This window comes from Corythoichthys intestinalis, chromosome 8 (assembly GCF_030265065.1).
Source record: "Corythoichthys intestinalis isolate RoL2023-P3 chromosome 8, ASM3026506v1, whole genome shotgun sequence".
Taxonomy (NCBI): domain Eukaryota; kingdom Metazoa; phylum Chordata; class Actinopteri; order Syngnathiformes; family Syngnathidae; genus Corythoichthys; species Corythoichthys intestinalis.
The window spans coordinates 28,559,227-28,573,904 of record NC_080402.1 but is presented as its reverse complement, the minus strand read 5'-3'; the positions used below and the strand labels follow the sequence as shown (position 1 = coordinate 28,573,904).

At 41.3% G+C, this 14,678-nt stretch overlaps 1 protein-coding gene across 1 annotated transcript; it reads right to left on the bottom strand.

The window, feature by feature from the left end:
* Positions 1-3,925: 3,925 nt before the first annotated feature.
* LOC130919995 (transcription factor Sox-10-like) lies at positions 3,926-10,577 on the bottom strand. The gene is made up of 4 exons (XM_057842697.1): positions 10,168-10,577; positions 9,327-9,934; positions 8,770-9,047; positions 3,926-5,912 (listed from the first exon to the last, which is right to left on the bottom strand). The coding sequence occupies exons 2-4, from the start codon at positions 9,761-9,763 to the stop codon at positions 5,131-5,133; spliced, it is 1,497 nt and encodes a 498-aa protein (XP_057698680.1). The 5' UTR covers positions 9,764-9,934; positions 10,168-10,577; the 3' UTR covers positions 3,926-5,130.
* Between the last annotated feature and the right edge of the window lie 4,101 nt (positions 10,578-14,678).

The window sequence follows — 14,678 nt, the reverse complement described above, 5'->3', positions numbered from 1 at the left end:
AAACAGGCTAAACGGGGGAGGGGGGTGGTGGGATAATCAGCATCACTTCTTGCTTTTTTTGTCTGAATAAAAAGAGACTGCAGCTATAACTCGTTAATTTTTTTAGATCTTCATATTAAAAACTGATAGTCAGTGGCCTCTCTATTCTAGAATCTTGAGCATGTGCTCAAGATGACCACTCTTCGGCTCGGTGGAGGAGCTTTACAAAGTTGTAAAAGACCTTCCAAACAGACCGAGGAATTGGTCTTCCCTGATGTCTTCCTTCAGCTCACTAATGGTTGGGGGTCTCCCCGCATACACTCGGCCCTTCAGGTAGTCCCAAAGGAAGAATTCTTGGTGGCTAAGTTCTCGACTTTGAGATGCCCACTCAAAATTGAGTTGATCACACGGCGTCCATTCTCTTGGAGCTTTAAAGCTCCAAACTTCACTTTAAAGGTTTAAAGCTCTAACACCTCCAAACTCGGAGCTTGGAGGTGTTAGAGTTTTACTCCATCTTGCAGGAACAGAACCATCACTGTCACATTGCTGTCACTGTGGCAGTCAGGTGTGCTGACTACTGACCATGAATTAAAAAATCACACCCGTAGCTCACTCTTTTGACTCCCATGAAGATAGTGTTGGTCCCATTTGCACTCAGTGAATGTTGTCATGAACAGTTCTGTTTCTTTTCTGTGATTATCTAGCAAATCAGGTGAACAGTTGTCATTCGTCAGGCGCGGTATAGAAAATGGATGGATGGATTTTATGTACAGTGTATCACAAAAGTGAGTACACCCCTCGCATTTCTGCAGATATTTAAGTATACCTTTTCATAGGACAACACAAAATTACACTTTGGCACAATGAAAAGTAATCTGTGTGCATCTTATATAATAGTTAATTTATTTTCCCTTCAAAATAACTGAAAATATAGCCGTTAATATCTAAACCCCTGGCAACAAAAGTGAGCACACCCCTTAGAAACTACGTACATCCCTAAATGTCCAAATTGAGTACTGCTTGTCATTTTCCCTCTGAAATGTCATGTGACTCATTACAGGAGTGCTGTCAGCATTGCTGCAGAGATTGAAGAGGTGGGGGGTCAGCCTGTTAGTGCTCGGACCATACGCCGCACTCTACATCAACTTGGTGTGCATGGCTGTCACCCCAGGTGGGAGCCTCTTCTGAAGATGGTACACAAGCAAGCCCGCCCGTCTCATCAGACCATAGGACATGGTTCCAGTAATCCATGTGCTTTGTTGACATGTCTTCAGCAAACTGTTTGTGGGCTTTCTTGTGTACCGTCTTCAGAAGAGGCTTCCACCTGGGGTGACAGCCATGCACACCAATTTGATGTAGAGTGCGGCGTATGGTCTGAGCACTAACAGGCTGACCCCCCACCTCTTCAATCTCTGCAGCAATGCTTACAGGGCTCCTGTAACGAGTCACATGACATTTTGGAGGGAAAATGACAAGCAGTACTCAATTTGGATATTTAGGGATGTACGTAGTTTTTGAGGGGTGTGCTCACTTTTGTTGCCAGGGGTTTAGATATTAATGGCTATATTTTGAGTTATTTTGAGGTGAAAATAAATTAACTCTACTATATAAGCTGCACACAGACTTCTTTTCATTCTGTCAAAATGTCATTTTGTCAGTGTTGTCCCATGACAAGATACAGTGCCTTGCAAAAGTATTCGGCCCCCTTGAATCTTGCAACCTTTCGCCACATTTCAGGCTCGAAACATAAAGATATGAAATTTAATTTTTTGTCAAGAATCAACAACAAGTGGGACACAATTGTGAAGTGGAACAACATTTATTGGATAATTTAAACTTTTTTAACAAATATAAAACTGAAAAGTGGGGTGTGCAATATTATTCGGCCCCTTTACTTTCAGTGCAGCAAACTCACTCCAGAAGTTCAGTGAGGATCTCTGAATGATCCAATGTTGTCCTAAATGACCGATGATGATAAATAGAATCCACCTGTGTGTAATCAAGTCTCCGTATAAATGCACCTGCTCTGTGATAGTCTCAGGGTTCTGTTTAAAGTGCAGAGAGCATTATGAAAACCAAGGAACACACCAGGCAGGTCCGAGATACTGTTGTGGAGAAGTTTAAAGCCGGATTTGGATACAAAAAGATTTCCCAAGCTTTAAACATCTCAAGGAGCACTGTGCAAGCCATCATATTGAAATGGAAGGAGCATCAGACCACTGCAAATCTACCAAGACCCGGCCGTCCTTCCAAACTTTCTTCTCAAACAAGGAGAAAACTGATCAGAGATGCAGCCAAGAGGCCCATGATCACTCTGGATGAACTGCAGAGATCTACAGCTGAGGTGGGAGAGTCTGTCCATAGGACAACAATCAGTCGTACACTGCACAAATCTGGCTTTTATGGAAGAGTGGCAAGAAGAAAGCCATTTCTCAAAGATATCCATAAAAAGTCTTGTTTAAAGTTTGCCACAAGCCACCTGGGAGACACACCAAACATGTAGAAGAAGGTGCTCTGGTCAGATGAAACCAAAATTGAACTTTTTGGCCACAATGCAAAACGATATGTTTGGCGTAAAAGCAACACAGCTCATCACCCTGAACACACCATCCCCACTGTCAAACATGGTGGTGGCAGCATCATGGTTTGGGCCTGCTTTTCTTCAGCAGGGACAGGGAAGATGGTTAAAATTGACGGGAAGATGTATACATCCAAATACAGGAACATTCTGGAAGAAAACCTGTTGGTATCTGCACAAGACCTGAGACTGGGATGGAGATTTATCTTCCAACAGGACAATGATCCAAAACATAAAGCCAAATCTACAATGGAATGGTTAAAAAATAAACGTATCCAGGTGTTAGAATGGCCAAGTCAAAGTCCAGACCAGAATCCAATCGAGAATCTGTGGAAAGAGCTGAAGACTGCTGTTCACAAACACTCTCCATCCAACCTCACTGAGCTCGAGCTGTTTTGCAAGGAAGAATGGGCAAGAATGTCAGTCTCTCGATGTGCAAAACTGATAGAAACATACCCCAAGCGACTTGCAGCTGTAATTGGAGCAAAAGGTGGCGCTACAAAGTATTAACGCAAGGGGGCCGAATAATATTGCACGCCCCACTTTTCAGTTTTTTATTTGTTAAAAAAGTTTAAATTATCCAATAAATTTTGTTCCACTTCACGATTGTGTCCCACTTGTTGTTGATTCTTGACAAAAAATTAAAATTTTATATCTTTATGTTTGAAGCCTGAAATGTGGCGAAAGGTTGCAAGGTGCAAGGGGGCCGAATACTTTTGCAAGGCACTGTATATTTAAATATCTGCAGAAATGTGAGGGGTGTATTCACTTTTGTGATACACTGTATTCTAATGAACATAAACACTACTGAATGTTCTGTGGTATCACTGGTTCAAAAAGGCTTTGCACATCAAAGGCACAGGGATGTTGTGAAGCCCTCCATTAAAGTTGTCCTGAAGTTGATTTGGTGACACATGCATTTATTCAGGTGGAGAAGAGAAAGCGGCGTGCGAGGAAGTCCATTACTGAAAGATTGAAATTGGCCTGCTCTCTGGCTCTTAACACCCTCCCCTTCTCTTACTTTCTATCCCTCTCCCTCGCTCAATAGCTCTCTTTGTTTTTTGCAGTAAAACGCCTTCCCCAGCCGATTAAATGCTAGGAATTAGTAGTCCATTTTAGCCTACTGTGCATACAAACATATTAAACAGCTTAGCCTGCTGGGGCGCTGATTGTGTTATTGCTGCAGTTCACACGTCAGCAGCGTGTTTTCAATTTACTTTTCTCTGCCTTCACTTGCTAAGTGTTGGATCCTAATGTGCTTGCTGCATAGAATAACATTAATGTGGATTTTTCGTTGCATATACTGACTGAAGAAACAAATCTTACGAGTGAAATTTATTTTATAAATAAATTGATTTAATAGATGACAACAATAATATTTCAACATTGCTTTTTCTTGTAAGGAAGCAAAATACTTGGCAAACACTTTACAAAACTATTCAGAATGATACAAAAAAATGGAGGAAGCATAAGGCGCGGGATACTTCTAGCAAAAAAAAAAAACAAAACTGCATGGTAAGGGGGTCAGTATAAAATAGGAAAGTATGCATCACATATACTGTAATAAAGCCCGTGTAATGACTATTATTCACATTGCCGGAGAGGATGTATGTATGCCTGTTTGGGCCGCTGTATAGAAAAACATGCAGAACAATTGAACACGTGATTCCAAGTAATCCTTAAGCAGCACCCAAAGCTGGGCAATTATCTCAAGGGATTGGAACTTTGTACTAGCTCATTACAACATGTTAGCAATCAGTTGTGAATCAGCAATTTGTTACAAAGAAAGCAAGAAGGAAAAGTGACAGTTTCATGTTTTCTCAAACCGAGCAGGCGTGAAAAGTGTTCTCTGCTATTGGCACAAAATGACTTTGAGAGTTGAGGTAAATATCAAAGATGGAGCAAAAATGTGAAATATCTTCTAAGAGCTCTTTCCCTCTCTTTTTCCTATTGTTCCCATAAATGCTTCAGATCAAACACGGAGTCAAGAGTAGAAACACTGAAAAACACAGACTGATACAAGAAAGGTTGCCGTTACCCAAAAAAAAAAGAAAACCCTTAATTGAGTGCCAAATTTGAAGGGAACATGCTGCAGAAGCAGTGGTGAAGCTGTGTAAGTGTATTATATCATGTCAGTCACAATAAAGTTATTCTAGTATTTCAATATAAAGGATACTACTCATAAAGTAACAAACAAATCCAAAAAACAAGAGTCTCCTTTAGTTTGGTTAATAGATGGGATTTTTTTTCAGTCTGTGAACCTTTCCTGGGTTATCATTTGTCGTATATAAAACAATCTATTGGCTCCTCTCCAACTGCTGTACATCTTCTCCCACACATTTCTGATGGCACACATTGTTTTAAATGTATCGTTATGATTGGCTGCAGACTCTCAATGAATAACTGCCCCCCTTTGATGCATTTCATGATCTAAAAAAAGTAAAAACCTCTAACATTTCTTCCATATGGCATAGACATACTGAAACACATGCACATGTCACACAAACTCTCATTAGCAAACGCATGCACACTGATGCTCTCACACGCTTCCCATATATTCCTGGACTCCCCCCTCAGGGTCTTGTGAGTGTGGTGTAAACAGGCTGCTCCCAGTGTGTGGGACTGTGGGAGGGGGCCACACTGGCGGGGTCGCCTATGGTGGTGTACAGAGGCCTCTGTGTAGGGCCCATGTAGGAGAAGGCTGAGTACAGCCCGGGAGCTTGACTGGAGTGGGTGTAGTACGCCCCAGGGGCCTGGTGGTCTCCATATTCAAACTGAGCTCTGGAGGCCAGCGAAGGGAAAGCAGAGCCGTAGTGAGGGAGGCTAAGTGGGGTGTAGGTGACATGCGCACCCGAAGAAGGCGACGACGAAGCTTCGGCGTAGTGGCTTCCGGACTCGCTTTTGATCTGAGCCTTGGAGTGGTCGGAGGACGTGGGCGAGCCCTGAGGCTGCTGCTGTTGCTTGGAGAGCCAGGCCGAGTGACCACTGGCCGCAGCCAGGGCGTAGGCATAGGACGAGGCAGAGGTCCCCGCAGCGGGGGCTCCGGCTGCACCTTGGGGGTGGCCGTTAGGGGGCAAGTACTGGTCAAACTCGTTGACGTCGAAAGGCTCAATGTTGGACATGACCTCACTGCTTATCTCGCCGATGTCCATTGTGCCGAAATCGATGTGGGGCTTGGAACCGGACGAAGAAGGACCACCGGAGGTCCCCTCACCCCCTACACCGAGGGATCCCCTTGAGCCCCCTGATCCTCCAGCCCCTCCCGCTGCACCCTCCCGCTTGCTGTCTGACAGTTTGCCTGACTGGAGCTCTGTCTTTGGGGTTGTCGGTGGAGTTGGGGGGCTGTGACCCTGACCTGAAAGAGAAATATATGCTTGCTTAGTACTTTGCTTGAACATCATTAGTTAGTTATCATTAAATGATTAAAATCCCATAAATACAGTGATTCTCCGAGTGCAGTACAAGTACTGCTGGTAGTACATGGCCTCCCTCTAGTGGTATGAGAAAGCATCACTTAATTAAAATTTCAAACTGCATGTTACATTGGCTACATTTAAAAAAATACATTTTTAATTTGACTTGTTCATTTTCAAAAATTTTAAATGGATTTTTTATATTATATTTTAATTGAGTTGTTATTAAATTATAGGTTCTCTTCATATGTAGGAATAACACCTCTAATTCTTGAGAAACACTCTAGCCTATACATGTTGACATTACGTAATACTCAAATTATAAACTCAAACTCGATAATAAACAACTATATTGATGTTTTCTCCCACCCGTACTTTGCGCTTTTCAACTAGTGTCACATAAAATTAACCCATATACTTAATTAAACCCAAAACTATTACTCCAAAATAGGGTAACTACAGTTGTGGTCAAAAGTTTACATACACTTGTGAAGAACATAATGTCATGGCTCTCTTGAGTTTCCAGTTATTTCTACAACTCTGATTTTTCTCTGATAGAGTGATTTGAACAGATACTTCTTTGTCACAAAAAACATTCATGAAGTTTGGTTCTTTTATGACTTTATTATGGGTGAACAGAAAAAAGTGATCAAATCTGCTGGGTCAAAAATATACATACAGCAGCGCTAATATTTGGTAACATGTCCCTTGGCCATTTTCACTTCAATTGAGCACTTTTGGTAGCCATCCACAAGCTTCTGGCAAGCTTCTGGTTGAATCTTTGACCACTCCTCTTGACAGAATTGGTGCAGTTCAGTTAAATTTGATGGCTTTCTGACATGGACTTGTTTCTTCAGCATTGTCCACAAGTTCTCAATGGGGTTTAAGTCAGGACTTTGGGGAGGCCATTCAAAAACCTTAATTCTAGCCTGATTTAGCCATTCCATTACCACTTTTGATGTGTGTTTTGGGTCATTGTCCTGTTGGAACACCCAACTGCGCCCAAGACCCAATCTTCAGGCTGATGACGTTAGGCTATCTTGAAGAATTTGAAGGTAATCCTCCTTCTTCATTATCCCATTTACTCTCTGTAAAGCACCAGCTCCACTGGCAGCAAAACAGCCCCACAGCATAATACTACCACCACCGTGCTTGACGGTAGGCATGGTGTACTTGGTGTTAAAGGCCTCACCTTTTCTCCTCCAAACATATTGCTGGGCATTGTGGCCAAACAGCTCGATTTTTGTTTCGTCTGACCACAGAACTTTCCTCCAGAAGGTCTTATCTTTGTCCATGTGATCAGCAGCAAACTTCAGTCGAGCCTTTGGAGCAAGGGCTTCCTTCTTGCACGGCAGCCTCTCAGTCCATGGAGATGCAAAACACGCTTGACTGTGGACACTGACACCTGTGTTCCAGCAGTTTCTAATTCTTGGCAGATCTGCTTTTTGGTGATTCTCGGTTGAATCTTCACCCTCCTGACCAATTTTCTCTCAGCAGCAGGTGATAGCTTGCATTTTCTCCCTGATCGTGGCAGTGACATAACAGTGCCATGCACTTTATACTTATAAATAATTGTTTACACTGTTGCTCTTGGGACCTGCAGCTGCTTTGAAATGGCTCCAAGTGACTTTCCTGACTTGTTCAAGTCAATGATTCGCTTTTTCAGATCCATGTATGTATATTTTTGACCCAGCAGATTTGATCACTTTTTCTGTTAACCCATAATATAGTCATAAAAGAACCAAACTTCATGAATGTTTTTTGTGACATAGAAGTATCTGTTCCAATCACTCTATCGGAGAAAAATCAGAGTTGTAGAAATAACAGGAAACTCAAGAGAGCCATGACATTATGTTCTTCACAAGTGTATGTAAACTTCTGACCACAACTGTATATGTCTGTGACATATTGACAAGTGAAACAATACTCCTTCACTAGTACTAATCATGTACCTTCTGCCATCTAACCGAATAATTCATTGTCCCGCTAGTCACTTAGTGTTGTTGGGATAGAAAGTTGAAAAGACTGACGAAATAAATAATTGTTGGCCAAATAAAATACTCATTCACTGCTATAGACAAGTATGTTTGTCAGTTGGATTTTTCAACTATGAATTTGAATCTTGGAAACAAGTACATGGCATTGGTATCTGCCATTTTATATCGTCACTCTCTAACAGTAATTGCCTGTCATTTTTTTTTTTTACATACATTTTCAAAATTGTTCGTAAATATTTTTTTTTTTAGAAATAAGTTGATTAAATGGTTTATTTTTTTAGTTTTGTTTTGTGTTGTGTTAGGAAGTCATCAATAGTATAAGACATCAGTCCAGTTTGTGAGTACTCTTTTCGTAAGTACTTAACTTGATAAAATTTCTGATTACTAACGAATGGTACAATGTTGAATTGAATTTTTGGCCTGTTGAAAGATGAGTCTATATTCTTTTGTTTGGTAGATTGGTAAAGTGTACATCCATTGAACTGAATATTTTGGGTGACTTGAAAATTGGCAAAACTTTTAAAATTTCTGATAGTCATGGTTTGGCTCTGAAAACAGCTGGCAGTGAATGAATTAAATCTCATTGGTTACCACTGACAGTGATAGATGTCCAAACCATTTAGACTGGGAGAACTAGCAGTGATCATTTGCTGCCATGCTCTCCCACTTCAAATGGGTTGGACGTCTATAGTCGTCAGTGGCACCCTATGAGATATATGAATGTGGTTGCCTTTCCTATAGCAGGACCTTTTTTTTTTTTTTTAACATGAATATTATAGTACTTGGATGTAGTTACACCTACTCGCAGGGTGGTGGTGATGGTGGTGATGGTGGTGGTGGTGCAGGTCGCCCAGGGGTGACCCCGCTCCGCCATTGTGCTCCAGATGTAGGCTCTTGTAGTGCGACTGGGAGTGGCTGGCCTCGCCCTCGCCCGGGCTGTCCGACTCATTAGCGGGCGTGAGTTTGCCGTTCTTGCGTCTCCGAGGCTGGTACTTGTACTCTGGGTAGTCCTTCTTGTGCTGTTTCCTCAGCCTCTCCGCTTCCTCGATGAATGGCCTCTTGTCGCTCTCGTTGAGCAGCCTGCAGGGAGGAGAACAAGGAGCGGATTTTACTCTCCTCAGTTAATGTGGAAGTTAAAATATGCGCAAATAGCGCGCGTCGGCGCCGTGCGTAAATGGTTTCTCAAATGACTTTTCGTGGTTTGACGCACAAATTAAACACGCTCCGACAAACAACATGCTTAGTTTCTGTTTGCCTTTTTTCGCGTCCACGAATGTGGGCGACTTTTAATTCTTGTGGTACAAATTATGAAAGGAATGAATCTAGATGTTTGACGGCAGTGTTCTTTTTCATACAAACCTCCACAGTTTGCCCAGGGTCTTGCTGAGCTCGGCGTTGTGAAGGTGGGGGTACTGGTCGGCCAGCTTCCTCCGGGCCGCTTGAGCCCACACCATGAAGGCGTTCATGGGCCGCTTGACGTGAGGCTTGGCTTTGTTTCCGTTGTTCACGCGCACCGGCATGGGCACGAGGGTCCAGTCGTAGCCGTCCAGGACCTGGCTCACCGCTTCCCGTATGCCGATGGGGAAACGATCGTCGTCATCTTCCGATTTAACCGTCGACCTGTCATCCCCGGAGCCGTCCGCCACGCACAGCGAAGTCAGCTGAGGCGGAGGCCCGGTCAGAGGTGAGTCGTGCCCGGGTGGCACTCCGGCGTGGCCGGGCGAAAGCGAGCGAGCGTCGTCCGAACCTCCGGGGCTCAGCTCCGCTTCGGACATGCTGTGCTCCTCTCCGGACATTTTTTAAACGCTTAATTCGTTTATCAGCTACTTTTTAATGCTGTAAAATAGTTTTAATGGACTGTGGAATTTGCGATGGTCCCAGTTAGTGTGGACTCTTTAATACGAGGCCATAGTGATGAAATGTCCAGATCCTTTTGTTTTCTTTTTACGCAGCGAAATCCGCTACTCCTGCGGAAAAACATACGAGGATGATCAAATTTTTAATTAACATATCATATTTTTTCATCGTTAGTAATGTTGGCAAAATCATACCTCTTAACTAATTAGACAGAAAATCACGATTTCATGAAATCGCGAACAAATTGCAATTAAAAGAAATATAATCCATCTACGCATATTTTATCGATTTTAATTGTTTTTTTTTTTCATAATATTAAAAAAAAAAAAATTACATAACTTACCAATAGAGACGCGCGGTGGTTCAACATTGGAGTGTGTGTGGCTGGCCGTGAAGCCGATGAATGGCTGCTCTGTGTGGCGACACCGGACCTTAAAGAGCGCCTTGTGAGAAGGACGGAGAGTGGGAGAAAAAAAAGGGGGGAGATTGAAAGTGGAAAACATTCCCAGAGAGGCAGCATTCCAGCACACGCACTCAGCCCCGCCCATTCCTGGGCAACTCGGCGCTTCCATTGGCTCCCGCTTCACCGAGCTCGTCGCCGATTGGACGACGGACGGATGGCGTTAACTCCGGGCCCGCACGTACGTCGCTACAACATTTCCAACGGAGAAGAGGTGAGATGTGACATGCGAGCCGCTTTAAACGAGTCCACAGTAAGACTATTTAGTGGACGGAGAAGGCCAGCTTTGTTGCGAGTGTTGACATGCTACATCAAACAAATAAACAATCATCTACTGACTTATTACATCTTGGGGCGCTAAACACACTACAGGCCGTGTTCACCGATTTGATTGGGTGTCATACAGGAAATGTCGAGTTACAGATTTGGGGATTAAAATATTTTGGTGTAAATGATGAAAAAGGAGCTAGATATATGTGAAGTGCCCTTATTGAGGTATCGCAAACCATGTTGCAATAAAATTGCGAAAATACGCAACATTTTGTATACGTACATCTATAAACTTTGATTATAGTTGCGTTAAAGTGCTTTATTCCTAATCCATAATTGCTTGTGATTACAGGTTCCTTCAAAGGTAATTCGAGATGGACATAAATGGGGTCATGGATTGGTTATTGGACTGAAAATTAAGGTAGTACTTTGGTATGCGCAAGTAGGGAAATCGCTTTAAAACCCCATTATTAATGCTTAGAACTGAAATGTGTTTTATGATTATTATTATTCTTATATATATCATTAATGACAATGTCAAAACATGGAACCAGGAGCAATTGAACATATAAGCACCAAGTTGTTGTATTGATGAACATGACTTCAGTCGACATATCGAAAGTCCACGTATTAATGCAACATCAGCAACATAACCAAATTTATGCGTAACGAAATAATGTCCCAGAATGTTTGTCCTAATTTTAAGGGGCTAACTTCAAGCATTCCAAACAGGAATGATGATAAAATCACTGTGCAAATGATGAAATGTTTTTTAAACAAATGCATAACGGTAACATATTAAACAATATACACATGTATTATAAAGATATACTTCCACCTCAATTTCCCCTATATTGGATTAATTTGCAGGTCAAAGTGCTGTAAAACTCAAACCATTCACTCAGTTATTCATACTAAAACAGACTTGCTTGTTTAAACGGACAGTCGCTGTTAAGAAGCCAGCATTGAAAAGAAAGAACAGGCCCACATTGATATATTTGTCAACTGGGGGATTTTTTCCCCCTCTCTTTCGTTGGGATTTAATGCAAGCGTTCCTCTTCCTGCACGCAGAGCGAGACTGATGCGGTGCGTCTCGCTTTTGCGTGATGTGGAGGAATTGCACGCTGGAAGGCCGCGATTTTAACAGATAAGCATCTCCTGCTCCGGGAAGGACACACACGCACACGTGCACGTACACACACACACAAACGTTACCCGGGATGGCAACAATGACGCTTGTGTCTCTCGTGGCTCTCGCTCGTCTCTTTGCTCTCTTTGTCTGCATCTCAGGTGAATTGTAGCCATGTGATCAAACGCCCAAGCCTCTATCCATTAACCCTCGTAAATGAAAAAATGGGGAACAAAAAGCAGTTTTGTGCTGCAATGAAGAGAGGAAAGGAGGGAAAAAATGATAACAGAGAGCGATGTGTGCGTCGTTTCTCTCCTAATGTCCGAGCATTGACACTGGTCGCGCACACTGAGAAAATCCTCCTCAGCAGAATGGATGCTTCTGCCAGCTCTCTCCAATGCGACACTTTTTGGTTGCACGTTTTTGGATTTATGATGATCAGAATGGGGTGAAGGTGCTTGATGGTGGAGGTGAGGGAGGAAAAAAAGAGGGGGTGGGGTGGGGTACCAAAAGGCTGCACCCCACTGATCAACTCATCGGATCAGGCCTGGAAGTGAGTTTGTATCATCATTATTTTTGTTATTGTGTGTGTGTCTGTCTGTGTACGTATGGGTTCAAAGTGTAAGCTGTTTAGGTTGGCGCAGTGCACAAGGGAGGAAGCTGCGGTTTTGCGCAGAGAAGTTGACTTAATGCACTTGGAAGTGCACGACCCCCAGGGAGTGAGCTGGGGGTCCGCGCGCACTGTAATTACACTCGTCACCGAGTGGAAGTCATTTATTTGAGAGCAATTCGTTTTAGTTCGTGTTCTGTGGCAAATTTTTAAATGTGATTTTTTTTTAAGGGGGTATTTTGAAAGATGTCATGATGCTTCTGCCTGCTCGTTTATAATAATAAGCTTAAGTAAATTAATTTATTATTCATAGATAAGTTAAAGAATGATTAGGATAAACGCCATGAATTTAGTGAAATGTGGTTACAGTTTTTACAAAAAAAGTGCATCTTACAAAAGCTATTTTGACAAAACTAATTAAAATTCGTGTTTTAAAATGTTACAAATAGGCTGAAATCAACGTTTAAAAATAGGTAAACTTTACATTCACCAAAAACGTTAAAACGCATTGGGAAAAAATCTCGATGTAAAAGAAATCCATCATTCGCTTTAAAAATGTTAAATTACCACTTATTTGTAGCAATTTGTCATTTTAAAATTATGCGTGTATTACGGTACTTGAACACATCAATCGCCGAAAACAAAACAACAACAAATAACATTTGTGGCTGAACTCAGACATTCTTCTTAACGTAGGCATTGACGTTATCTGAATTGGCCTGAGGCATTCGAGTTCGTTTTAATGGAAATCGATTGACGGCACAGCAGCATTTAAAAAAAAAAAAAAAAGGCAAATTGATATGCACGGAAGATGACGATGATAAAATGTTTTGTGGTTTGTTTTTCCTTGCCTGCAGGTTTTTCTCATGCTCAAGCTGCAACACAGGCCTTCATTCATCCATAGATTTACTTGGAAAACACACCACTGCCCTTCAGATATAGATTAGCTATAGATTATTTTAATCGGAGTTCTGATTTTTAATAATACCCTCTTTACGGCTGTGACTTTCAAGTAAAATACGATCATTTACTGTAAGTACATGTATTTTTTTTTGTCGAGGGAGTATAATTATAGATTCTTTTTTGTCGTTGCTGAATATACAAGACATAGAATATCGTATGGATAAATTAAAATTCAACTTCTAGACTAATCTAAAACTAATGTAAAGAAACGTAAAAGAATGTAAAAAAAAAAAAAAAAATCAAAACATTCTGCCAAAATTTAGTAGTCTTGATTATTAAAACGTATATACACCCTCATGCACCATAAAGTAACACTTAATCAAACAATTTAAGACATTAGAATTAACTAAAATACAGAGTGACATAGTGTTATGTATAACAAAATCTTAATCCATCGAAAGATAATTAAACTGAATAGTCAATGCATTTAAATAAAGCAACTTAATTAAACCAAATAAAAAAATTAACAAAAGTAATATGAAAATGTATAGTAAAACAGTTTGTGATATATTTAATATGGTTCCTCCACCCAATTGATCCAAACTGAAAGTCATGTAACATCGAATAATGTAACACTTTTTGGATGAATTATATTGAACCAAATGAAATGTAACAACATGTAACGTAATGAGGTCTATTAAACAAAATGTAATTCAACACGTTTAAAGCAGCAGCACAAAAAAAAAAAAAAAAAAGTAATTAAAAACGTTTTATTCATCTAAATCTGGGAGTGATCATTTGCTGTCAACCATTCAAGTCAAAACAGACTGGACGTCTGTTGTCATCTATGGCCATTGAATGTGACATAAATCGCATCAAATCAGCAACCAAACCGAACTGCACATAAAACATTGCGTGACAAATAGTAATTCACCTTATCTTATTAAACTCAGTTAAACTTAGAACTTTTCAAGTTAACTTACCTCAACCTGGTTGTCACACAAGGTAGCATAACATGACAAATTTACCAAACCAATTAAACTCAACTAAACGTGACCCAATGGTACACCTTGTGACTTCACTTTGCTAAAGTTAGTGTAACAAAACAAAGTTTCTGTAAATATGTACAGTATAAGAGAATCTACTTGTCCAAAATTACAATATAAGTGAACATGATCGTATTTATTTTTTATTTATTCATTTATTTCAAGAGGCACATGCATTTTGTGACATTTCGTGCGTGAGCCTGTTTGTCCCCTCGGGTTGCTGGTGTCGGTGGCTGTAAGCAAAAAAGGAAAATAAAGCTCACATGGTGAATCAGTGCCTGTGCTAACCTGCCATGTGACTGCTTAATGGGCCTCTCCATATCCACGCACACACACCACTGTGTCACAAGAGCCTGAGACATAGCCCTTCCTGGGAAGGAGTAGAGGATGGGATGACAAGGTCTCATGATCTGTCGGGAGGTGAAAAGGTCACTCT